The 12,940-nt window shown below is 36.6% G+C and overlaps 1 protein-coding gene across 1 annotated transcript; it reads right to left on the reverse strand.

Annotated features, from left to right (window-relative positions):
- Positions 1–2,959: 2,959 nt before the first annotated feature.
- Positions 2,960–12,470, reverse strand: EMB (embigin; the record flags this gene model as incomplete). The annotated part of the gene is made up of 6 exons (XM_009576696.1): positions 2,960–3,017; positions 4,990–5,023; positions 5,851–6,133; positions 7,319–7,446; positions 10,958–11,046; positions 12,296–12,470. Coding segments are annotated over 6 exons (767 nt in total), but the record flags the coding sequence as incomplete, so codon positions are not given.
- Between the last annotated feature and the right edge of the window lie 470 nt (positions 12,471–12,940).

Below are 12,940 nucleotides of genomic sequence, written 5' to 3' on the forward strand. Positions count from 1 at the left end.
TATAGTGCATGGAAACTCTAAGGCAAAATACAACAAACACAGTATCTTAGCAATGGAAATCTTTATCAGTGTTCAGCCCCTACAGTCAATCACTTAATGCTTATATACGTCCCATTGTTTTTTATTTGGAGCTTAACTTGTAGTTGTTAAAGCTGCAAAATAAACTATGAAAACCAAAAAAACATAGATCAGACTGGATTTTGCCCCCCATCTCCAACAAAACAGCCAATGCTAGGCTTTCTGATATTTTCAAACCCATAAGAACAGTAAAATAGAAAAAATGAAGGAAGGGAATTAAATCTATTTTATCTTTTATTTTTCTGTATTCCTTTATCTATTTAAAGAGAAATTACCAGTTTGAAGGAAATTCTATTTAGATGTTTTTTCCTTTTGCTTTCCTAGGGAGTTTGCAAATGCTGCCTGTTTTTTCCTTGCATTTTCATCAAGAGAAGAAATTCTTCTGAAGACTTTACTTTTTCCTTTCTTAAAATGGAAGTTTTTCTTATTTTTCTTCTGGATTAGCAAGCAAAGGCAACAAATGCAATCAACTGTTTTTCTATTAGCTGCACATTTTTCAATTGCTGAATGCATAATGTAACTAAATGGTATGTTTAAAATTATGGCAACTAGCTCTTCTAAAGCAGTATTGTAAGTCGTAACAGCAGTGTCACAATTTTATGCATAAGAGAACTAGTGGTATAGAATAAAGTGTTGCTTTATTCTATTACCCTGAAAATTTTAGCTGCTCAACACCTTCTCTGTGCTCTGAGAGGAATTTAAGGAACAATGCAGTATGCTGGAAGAAGTAAAAGTACCAACTAGACAGGATGCATGATAAGAACCATACAGGTATATTTGTGAAATTTCTATGTTCTGTATAAATTATAATCGCAAAACTGGTTTTGCCACCTTCACAGCCTGCAGTAATTTGTGCAAGCATAAGGAATTATTTCAGTTACATTCTGATATGGTTCTGTATCCCCTTTGCTTCTTTCACCTACTCTGAAATACTGCTGAAATATCTGATCTGTACAATATTTAAGTGTTTAGCCTATTCAGAATTACAGTATAGTAGCACAGACATATGGCAGGACATCTTAAGAAAATTCGTATCTTAAGTATTCAGGACATACCTGTATTTCTTTCTCATTTAAATGAAGCTAAGAAAACTTAAAATGAAGACATTTTACTGTTCAGAGCACATCGCAAAACTGTTAATGTTTCATTTAAATCATGATAAAGATTTCCCTTTGACCATTTCTTTGGTAAAAATGGCTTTGTCACATTTGCTTCATCTGCTAGTAAAAGGCATTTTCTTTGGTGGAAATACTTTTTTGGTCTTACAAATCCAGCTTTGTAACACTTAGATAATAGGCCCATTCTATACTACCTGTTCATTTCAGTGAATGCAAGGTTAGTTCAGGACGTTAACTTACGGCATAAAATCAAACAGATCAGTCATAAAACAACAGGAAGTCTGATCATGTAAAAACCGCCCTTTAGTAGTAAAATGACAATGTTACAGACAGCAAAGGTCTAAATGCAGAATACATTATTGTCTGTATAAAGTGAGCAGTTTCACAGCTATTTTAAAAGCATCTTATTTCTCATAAGTGTAGAGGAGTTTACTTAGAAGCATAATGGATGTTTAAAATGCATAGCCGCATACATTTTCTGTAGCTTTTGATGACTTCCAGTTCTCTTGGGTTAAATCTCCTGAATTAAAAAAGAAGAAACACATTTCCTTAAAACATTAATTCTATTATTTTCTGCTTAATATTTTCCCATATTTGTTTGAAAATAAACTTAACTCCAGTTTATATTTTACAATTTTTTTTTAAATGGTCCAATCTGCAGATCTGAATGTGATTCACTGTCATGTGCCAAAGGGACTTTACAAGAACGGACCTTAGATCCAATATGGGATAAATCCTTGGGAACCTAAGTCACAGCAATCAAAACAAGTACAATAACATGCGGGAAACAGGAGAAAATATACTCTTGGAAAGTATTTGTTCTTGATTGTTTTCTGATTTGTTACGCCCTCTTATGAACTTTATCTGACACTTTTGTTTCTATTCTTTAAAACAAAGGGTATAGAAACAACCTTCCTTCAGTTGGATGGCTTGTGATGAAGAAAAACAGTACCAGCAGTGACATGAATGCAGAGTCACTCACACCTCTCATCTTGAGATGAGAGATTGGGGTGCCAGATGCAGAGGGGAAATAAGGGGAAATAGCTAGAGCATGTAGCATTGGTCCTCAACTGACAGACCATCCTCTGACAAGCATTTCCAGCTGGCATAAGTAGAAGCAGCCTGTAATTAGACTGTAAAGAGGGCAGAGAATCAGGGAAGTTCATTATGTAGCTTCCACAGGGCTACATATCCTCTGCTTCCTTCTTCTACCATGAATCTCTTCAGTCATCATCTATTAAGCTCTGTCTTCTTTCCTAAACTCCTATTATCCTTTGTTTCATCTCTCTGGTTCTTTCACATTCCCCACTTGCTATTACACTTGCATCCTTCCTCCATAAACTCACTCAACACACAAAATACAGCAATACAGCCTGAAAGAGCAGGATTTTGGATACATCAGCAATTTGTATGCATCTCAGCACCTACCCTGGCATTCACAGAAATGTTTCATGATCAGGAACCAAGCAATTAAGCAGGTTAATCTGGGTCTATTTTAAGGACTTCATGGGTGAACCAAAGTATTAAACCACAATGATGATAGCATTGAATTAAAAGGTTTTGGACTCACTTTCTTGCTGTTATTACATCACAAATGACTATATATTGGTTTATCTAAACAATGGTTCTACTACTATGTTCTTCCCACATAAAAAAAAACAGATTGGGATGGCACAGTGGATTTCTTTGTCCTTGTATTAGGCTGCTCAGGAGAAAAGTAAACTCTGGTCTCCCTTTCATCTCTTACCTTTTTAGGAACCAGATTAAATTCTTCTGTGTCTAGCACTACTGTTTTCCAGACCATTGCTTTCTTCTGATTTACTATAAGAGAGAGATGTTAAATTCCAAAACTCAACTTTTAAGTATAGGATGAGCACAGTCATTCCAGTCCCACAATCCAATCACAGAGTACATCTAAAATGTATTTGATTTTCTCTTTTAGCATGTGAAGTTATAAGAAAAAAGATGAAACAAAATTTAAGCAACCAAAATACTGACTCTTGAAGTGTTTTGGCCAAGTAATAAAGGATTAACTCGATCCCCCTCAAAAATCCCACAAAGTTCTGGGCAGAAGTTAACAGTGATAATATTCCCAGAAATGATTGCTGTACTATCATTTCATTCAGTGTATAGAATTTGTATATAAAGTGCATGCTCAAGTTATATACAAGCAATATACAGCTCAACATCCTCAGAACACAGGCTGAAACAGTCACATGATTGCTCCTTCTGGAGCACCTACAACTAGCTATATGGTGTTGGTCACAATCAAGACTTGAATTAACAATTTTCTCACTAAAAAAAAAAAATCTGTTTCTGAATCACCGGCCTCCCACCTAATACATTGTTGGATGTGACTTTTTAATCATAGACTCATCAACCAAGTTCAGCTGTATATGTATTAGTCACTTGACATAACAGACCAGAAAAGTTCCTCTGGAGCCATTCTCTCTGGTACACAAATCTATCTTCTGAACAGCCAGTAGTTGGAACAACTTTCAGTTATTAAAATCAGGCAGGAAGTACATGGTTTGATAGATTTGCCTCATATGTGTTTATCTAAGAGAGAACTCCAAAGTAAAGATCAAGCAGCTGATCAAAACCACATCCCACATCTCATCAAGCATGACAACATTATTTTAGTGCACTATACTGTGTTACAATCCTATTGCAATACAGTTTCAGCATGTTTATAAGAAGCAGGGCTGTGCAACAAGGGCAATTATTCAATTTTCAACCCAAGACATATCCCCAAACAGCCAGCAATATAATAGCATACTATATTCCCAAGACATATCCCCACCTTACGGTATAATTGAATTACAGCTTTAGAGGTGTTTAGATAAGGAGAAAAGCACTAAAATATGTTTTCAGCTAGCACTGGAAAAAAGAATGGAAAGTGAATACAACACAGGGAAACAAAGGTCACTGCAGCAAGAAATTCAAAAAGGGAAAGACAGCACTACTCAGAGGGACAAGAAAGGGAGATAAACATAGGAGGACAGAAGGGACTGAGGGGAAAGAAAACTGGAGTAGACTGGACACATAAAAAGAGGAACTACTAGGCTGCATCTTAAAACAAAAGGAGAGTTAACAGGCCAAATGAAGTGACTGGGCTTCAAAGGATGGGCAGAGGGAGAGAAATATAGCTTATTTTAGCAAGCAAGCCTTTAGAAATGCATCACCCTAAGGAGGGGGGAGCCAGCATGGGAGCACCACTCCTCAGGCAGCAGAACAGCAACAGAAGTGCCTACACCTGCCCCTTTGGCTCCAGTAGTGCAGCCATTCCTGTGCCCAGGGAGCCCAAGCCTTCAGCACAGTGAGAGGCCACCCAGAGAGGCTGGAGTTGCCACCAAAACAGCCAACACCACCAGCTCCCAACACCCCAGCAACTACAGGCTTACCTAGGACAGTTAGGGCTTTGACCACATGCAAGTGAGAAATGTATGTTTATATGGACAAAAAAATACATGTGAGAAAAATTTCAAAGCCTCATCTGTAAAATTTCCACCTGAAAGTTATTTTCCTCATAGTTACAGCCTTTTAGAATGAGCTTATAATGAGGATACATGGTGCTCTCACAAAAAAGTGAATTATCTTCCAAACACCAAAATGAAGTGCCAAGCAGAAAACAGCATTCTGCACACTCTGGAATTAGGAAGTCTTAAGGAAAGGAATAAACTGTACTTTCACATTCATCATTAACCCTTACCAATTGGGTGAACAATAAGGTGTCATTTTATACAACACACTTTAATATGCAAAAGAGCAAATATTTAACTACAGTACTTACAGTTGCTCAACTTGGTCAAATTCTTTTTCATCTTCTGCAAAACAGAAAAAGGATTATGTAAGGTCTCAATTTAACAAACAGTAGAAAAGTTATGTTTAATTATATTATTTATTCCATGTATAAGCAAAACAAAGCCTTATTTTTTCATTTTATTAGTTTTCTTAAATTTGTAATTCAAATTATCTTGTTCCTCTATTCAATGGGATTACCTGCAAATTTGTCAAAAAACTTACCTTGCTCAAGTATTATTAATCTGATTTTAATACATGTTATATATTATATAATATATACCTATATGTATAAAATAGACAAATGCATATATCCATATAATACCATACATGTATAATACATAGACACATATATAGATAGATTTTATATATATGTCACTTCTGTTTCATCTTGCACATCTAGTTCAGCTCATCTATGTGTGCCTTAGGTGCAGGAACCAACATTAGTGCGTTTTAATTAGTTCTGTTTTAATGCATTTTTCGTTCTTACTCAATTTCTTGGCAGAATTTTCTCCCATCAAGACTACTAACAGTTGCTTCCATTCCTAAGCATTCCCCAAAGAAGTATAGCCTCTAAATTCCTTGTCTTGTAAGGAAAAAAAATACAGACTATATCAAACTCTTTATACAAAGTATTGTTTTTTGAAAGCACTTTGTACCTGAATTCTAGACTCATAGAAGAGATTTAAAAATCTAAAATAAGGCAATGTTGTAGAAGAAAGTATTTTATCAGAAAAAATACAGACATGAAAATCACACTGAAATTCATATATGAAGCGCTATGGCTCATACCTTTCTACCTTTGGCTGCAATTTCAATGGAAAGCTAGAAAAGACTAAAAAAAAGGACTTACCTGCACGTTTCTCTTTCTTTTTCGAATAGATCTCATAAAGGAAAACAATAGTTACTAAAATAACAACTTCTGCCACAATTGCCAGAAAGGGTTTGAGAGGCACCATGAGGGATAGAACTTTAAGCTTCAGCTGTCCTTTACTTTTCCCTAGTTCAAAAGCAGCTTCACACCAATATACACCATCATCTTCCTTGGTGAGCTTCAATATCTTCAGATGGGTTACACTGGCAGATATTCTATTAATTACATACTTGTCTGCCAGCAAAGAGTCATTAATGGCAATCTGAAAATAAAAAACACATAACAAGTCTTATTAATGCAATGAGAAGGTGTTTAATCAAATTATTTATATTATCAACACATAGTTCTATATAGACAGATGTAAAATGAGTTAAGAACAAGTGGCATTTGTGAAGCCTGTTTAGTCCACCTCCAAGGAAAGGATTTATTTTAGATGGCCACCCTGGTTCTCTTTACATTCAACAGCGGAAAATACACACTTAGTGAGCAAGTTGACTGAGACCCATTTTAGTCTAAGATCAGATGAAGGGTACCCTTGACTCTACTGACTCTCCACTGACAAAGGCAGCCTCAGGTGTCAGGATCTAATGTCCAGGTTTCACCACAGCACAAAGCATACACTGTCAAGAAAGGTGAGTTGGGAACACTGCTTCACTGATATGTCTTACAAGTCAATGCTACTCTCCAGTAGTATAGAGGAGACTGATGTATTTACCTCCTCTTCATTGACAGTGCTTACTCCAGAAAAGGGCTAGAACAAAGTGGCTATGCTTCCAAGGCTAAGGGGGATCCTGAAAGGTGGGTGTGTGAAGGAGGAAAACTGCTGCGCTAGATTTTTCCTCACAGCCTTTAAGGCAGAAGCTGAAGTGAGAAGATATTTCAGCTCCTTCAGAATCAAGTGGCACAGCGTTACCTCCACCACAGAAGGTTATCCTCCACATCAGGATAACCTCCTTCAGGTCCAGTGCCCCAGAGAGGTCTTACAGGCTGGGAAATACAGAAGTACTTGTACCTGGAGGAGGATGAAGAGAAGGGACATGCTCCTGTTCTCCCTCAAGTTTCCAATACCTTAAATGTCTTTTAAAAGAGTGTCCTGTTATGGTAAGATTTTTTTTGGTATCAAATAGTAAGATTTGAGCATCATTAATATAGTAAAGACAAGTATCTCAAGACTTACCTGATTTGTTTTACTCTTATCTCGGCTGTAAGAGTATGGCAGGGACTTTTTGGAAAAGAAACATCATACAAACCAGAACAAAAACAACATCCCTGTAGTAATGAATACTTCTAAATACCATATTTTTTTTCCCCATCTGCAGATATTTACATTAACTTTAAAGGAAAAGCAATTTGGAGAACCTACAGTGAAAAGTCATTATACTTTACAAAGTGTCTGTACTTGTTTTTTGCCACATTGTTTTGCTTGGCCAACAGACAGAAACCTTACCTGTTCACTTCCATTGGTCATATACCAAATCCAAGCAATGGGAGTATAGCCAAAGCTTTTACAAATCATTACAGCTGTATCTCCTTCATAACTGATTATGGGTTTTTCCCTTCCTTCAATTTTCGGTACTAAGAATAAATAGGAAAAAGTTCATCAAGTGAGATCTACAGGTTTTAATTACAGTATTACAAAAAGATGAAATATGTTTAGATATGTATTTATAGTAGTCCATTCATTTCCTTTTCCATAAACACAGATGAATCTATAATTCATGACATGATCTAAATGAAGAGTCATTTCAGGCTGATATTCCACATACAGAATTTGTGCAGAAGACTACAGGAATCCAGCTCTCAGCTGCTGTATGATCTTAAAAGTTGCCAGTTAATGCTGAAAACCAAGTGATAATCAGACTGATTTCTACCCTTGTCCACTTCCTCTTTCCAAAAAAAAGCTGTGAGCTACATGCTTCAGTTCTAGTACACTAGAAACAAACATACTAATTTTCCTGCAATTTCATTCAATCTGCAAAAACTGACAGAAGCCTATTCCAGCCACAATGCTACCATGTAATGTTATCTGGCAAGTTGTGCAGGTGGAGAACTTTTTTTGTAATTAAGACAAAACTGCAGATTGAGGGAGCTTTGTCGTTACAAACATTTTCTAAGGTGAAGTAATAACTTGTGAGTGCATGCCAGTAAAGAGGACTTTTGGTCCAATCTTGCTAACGACAGAACATGACCACAAGAAGCAAGACATCAGATTATAACTTAGAGCTACTTGTCCCAGCCATTACAACTGCAGATGCCCCACAGCATTCCAAGAGCAAAAGCCCAAAAAAAGCTGTTGAATATATTGAGGCATCCCACAAATATAGTTAGAGCTGAGCAAATATATCATGATAGAGTATGTATTTCCCCTTCCTCCTTCCTTCCCTCTTTATTAGGACGTTTACCAGCATGTTTTCCTCAGATCCATTTATTTTAAATTTTAGAGCAATGAAAATTGAAGTATCTTTTACGTCCAGATCCAGTACATCTTTTAAATTATATTGGTCACACAAGACTAAACAGGTCAAGAACTTGCTTTCAGCAGTTATGATGGATCAGTTTGGTACAAACTAAGATTGCTCTTGTTCCCTCCCCTTGTTGACTGGCTGAGCACAAATTAATTGTCCCGAAGAGTTCACTTCGCGTGAGTATTCAGACTGAAAAATTTCCATTCTAGAAATACATATGAAACCAATTTGTTAATAAAAAACACACTGCTTACAACCTCAGAATTTTCTGCACCAGATATCAGTCCAGCCATTACTAGTGAAGTCTTCTCACTCCATATGTATTTGTTGTAATCATTAAACACTATTCTTCTAAAGAGTAGTGGCAGAGTATCTTCACTGCTGTCAGTAAAAGGGACAACTTTACTAATAACTGCTACCACTTCCTCTGCAATTTATAGAACAGAAAAAAACAAAAGCAGGTTGGGAAAAAAAAAGAACATGTGAAAACAAATAAAAAACCCTTGTAAGCAGCACATTTTTATGTGGCAGTCAAAAAGATTTAGCCATGCTGATCAGTGCCAAAGCACAGCTATAGGCATACCAGCAATACCTTTACCACATGGCTATCCATCATGAGTTCTGGGATCAGCTCTGTAACAGACTGGTTAATCATTGAACGTGTGCAAGGAAATAATATGCTTTGTCCCAGGTATTTTTGCAAGTAGATCACCCAGAATTTGGTGGCAAAACACTGCTGCTGCACAGAAAAAACAAACTGTTGGAGATGAACAGACAGGTGACTGCACCAGCATTTATACCAGTCAGATTTCCACACTGGTTTAAGACCACAGTTGTTTCATAGCACACGTACCTGGACAGCTGCTTCAGGATCCCTCAACAAAGGGCGAACACAAATTAATCTACTCTACCCTTTAATACAGCTATTACAACACTTCACAACATTTAAAAATACCCGTGAATGGTCTCCATGTTTAATAATTTGAACTTTCTATAAGCATCTCAAAATGTTATGTTTTTCTGCAGACCTGGGTAAAAGCTCAACTCCTCAAAATCTGCAGGGTTATGCCAAGCCAGGATGTGGGGGAAGGGGAGGAGAAGCAACACATCCAATAGTGCCTAACTGCCTAGAGGAAAAGCTATTGCCATTAGTTACAGCAGTGATTACTTTAGCCACTTTAGACTGTATCAACACATTACTCATCCTTCAGTTTGAGAATTGTTCTCTCTGCATTATCGACTGGAAGATTCAAGGACTTCTCTTTCCTATTTCCTTCACTCTTGCATTAATCTTGAAAAGTCTCAAGCCAGTACTTTTTATGGCATCAGAAGTGGCAGCATTCAATCATTGTGAAGCAATTCTCCCATCTTTGAGTAATAAATCAACCAGCCCTAAGTACTGTTCTGGAAAAAATGACTTCCCTATTGAGTCATCCCTGCCCTTACTGAAATAGTTATTGTATACTTTGAAAAGAATAAGGTCTCCTTTGACTTTTTTAAATCTAAAAAGACTTGGGTAGCCATTCAACTAAACCTTACCCACGTGTTGACAAGAAAAATGTATAATCACTTTTAGAGATTAAAAGGTCTGAATAAACTACAATTTTGTCTTTCTTCAATCTAGTCTTCCCTGCCTGAAGGTTTGAAAGCAGGTATCAACATTACTATTCAAGACTTAAACATAGATGACAGTTTCCTCAAGTTGTATGACCAGATATCCCACTGAACAAAGCCAGCTTGCAGCACTGAGAATTACAAAGCCCTGCTGGTTAGTTCAGCTGAGGTTAGGGTAGTTATTTGAAGAGTTAGGGGTTTTAGGAACCTGTGTTCAGGAACAATCTTTCTTATATATCGGTCTGTAGAGCTTTCACAGACCAAATGCTCGCCTTGCTCTTTGCAAAATCTGGATGGTGGGAATAGAGAAGGGAATAGCTCTCACTAGAGATGAAGGTTCTCAGCAGCTTGTATTTGTTTCATTTCCACATGTCTTCCATTCCACTGGATTTTGCCTACTATTGTCAAGGGCGACATTATTGAAGAGAATACAGAACAGAAGTAAGGGCACTCATACTGCCCAATGAAGCACACTAACTTTTAATACAAGAGCTATTCTTACATTATATAGAATGGAAGATGCACTAAAGCAGTAACTTGGTCTTTCAGAAATATATCTGAATTTGTTCAAAAACCTGCTTTGATTCTGCCAATCATTGCTCCTCTTGTAACACCAAATCTCAGGCCAAACTTTCAAGTCACTAGTTCTGCTTTTTGAAGAATTTATCTGAGACACGATCCTCTCCTTTCCTCCCATCCCCTAGAAAGTGATGAGTATTCACTCCTGCTGTAGGGGTGGAGAGGGAAGAGGAAATCAGTTACTCATTTAGGAAAAAAGTAGGCTTATATATTCTTTTGGTTGTTAGCAAATTTTGTCAAAAAGGCTTTTAGTTTTTGCTTCAAAATTCTTCCTCCCTCCATGCTACAGAAATGACTTGGATAGTGATTCTCACTTAGCTTGACTATATTAGTCATGCTTATCAAATTAGGCAATTTCCATACTATCCACATACCATATTAATACAGGATTCCAATGGTCAAGTGAAGCAAAATTTAAAATAACTTGCCTCGTAAGAGAAACACAGCGCTGATTTCTTCTTCACCTTTCAGAGTACAACTGTAACTTCCCAGTTTACTGTTATCCAAGATCCACAATCTTAAAAAAAAAGTTTCACCAATTTGCTTTTTTGCTTGTATTTTCTTTTGTCCTACAACTATCAGTGACTGCTAATTAATTCTAAAGAAACCAGCAGAGATTAGTAGTGGAGCAGAGAACATGCATCGCCAAAACACAAGGATTCAGGTTTAGTGCAGTGTAGAAACAGCATGACATTTTTAAGAAAACAGAAGAGCACAAGCAGACCTGGGAACATAAATATAATTTTCACCCTTGTTGCTAACAGAAGGCCAAACGTCTTTAAGCAGAATGATCTACAGGCTACCAAATTAGACATGGGTTCACCATGTGAAGTATATAGCATATGCTATGTATGACTTCAGAAGAGATTATTTAAATGGTTTGTTCTTTCTAAAGCCAGTCAGTCAATGGCAAGCATAGCTCCAACAGAACAGTTTTAAAGAGCTGTCATCCAATGAAGCCCAGCATCTTCTCTGTTGGTAAACTACACATCTCACAGGCACTTTGAAAAAGATTTACATAGTTGTGTGTGTAAATTGAGTAGAAGAAGAGTGACAGTATATTCTCATCACATTTTATATCATAGAAATTTTATATAAATATTACTGATGTTAAGAAACCAAAGCAATGCAGAAATCAACTGGAGACTGCCTGGTTAAAATCAGCCCATTCACAGATTTTTAAAGGCCAACAGTAAGTTATATCAATTGAAGAAGATTTTCTAAAACATTTCTGGAGTCTCTGGAGACGTTTGAAAGAGTTAAGAAAACCTTCAAAAAAAATCAAAAACATCTTTACTGCAAAGCTAATTTCTTCTCTCTCTTTTGCTAACTATGAAGGAAAAAAAACTGGCCATTGACGCCTTTCAGACTTCTACAAAGCAGCACTGAGGTGGAAATGTGAGAATGTGGAAAATGGGGGAGTGGAAAAGAAATTGATGTATTTTAGCAATCTCAGACTGAGATTACACTTCACTTACTGAACAGAATTACTGGACCTCAAAGAACTGTGTCCTTATTCTATATTCTTGTCTTGAAGAAACCTTGTTTTTCCAGCACTAGAGGAAGAACAGGAGCTCCTCCTCCAGGCTCGAGGTAACTGCAACCTTTTTCCTTTCCTGCAGCTTTAATATGTTGATTAGGGGCATGTATTAATCACTGCATTTGGCTCTTTTCTAATATAAACATGACTAGTATTGGGCAGTGTATATGCATGTGATAATAACTCCTTAGAACCTGCAAGTCAACCTGTAAAGAATACTACTTACTGGATGCTCCAGCTGTTTTCAGTTTTATTGATGTGTCTGATTGTTTCATTTCCCCTCTTCCAAGTCACTTGAAGACTTTTCAAATGAGAATATTTATTGTCCAATCTGCATGAAAGTTCAATTCCAGTTGCACTGTCCAAAGTGATATTTTTTTCCACAGAAGTACCAGAAATACCTAAAAAAGTTTAAAAAATTGGTAATGAAAAACATATTACTTCATTCTGGGGGAAGAAGAGATTCAAAGATTGTCTTACATATGCTGGATTACAGGCGAATACAGTGTGCTGCTGTTATACTTTCCAGGGTAAAAAACTGCAAAATCAGTGCTTGACAGTAATTTTCTTAAGCCATAACTGAGTTATGATACACATCCACTACAAAAATGACACAGTCATTCCATTCTGTAGGTAAACTTCCCACAGGGCTCTAATATAGAAACATAGATATCCATTTCACTGAAAGCAAGACAGACCTATGTGTCTACATAATTTAACCCAAACCAAAATATATTAAGTACTTAGGTCTCACCAAGTGGAACAATATCTGCTCTCAGTCTAAACGTCCTTTTTGACTTCACATTTGGTATTAAAAAAGCAGGATTTATCTGGTTAAAAATATTAGTAAATATATAAAAAGTTATATTAA

Source organism: Fulmarus glacialis, unplaced genomic scaffold, assembly GCF_000690835.1.
Source record: "Fulmarus glacialis isolate BGI_N327 unplaced genomic scaffold, ASM69083v1 scaffold15024, whole genome shotgun sequence".
Classification (NCBI taxonomy): Eukaryota; Metazoa; Chordata; class Aves; order Procellariiformes; family Procellariidae; genus Fulmarus; species Fulmarus glacialis.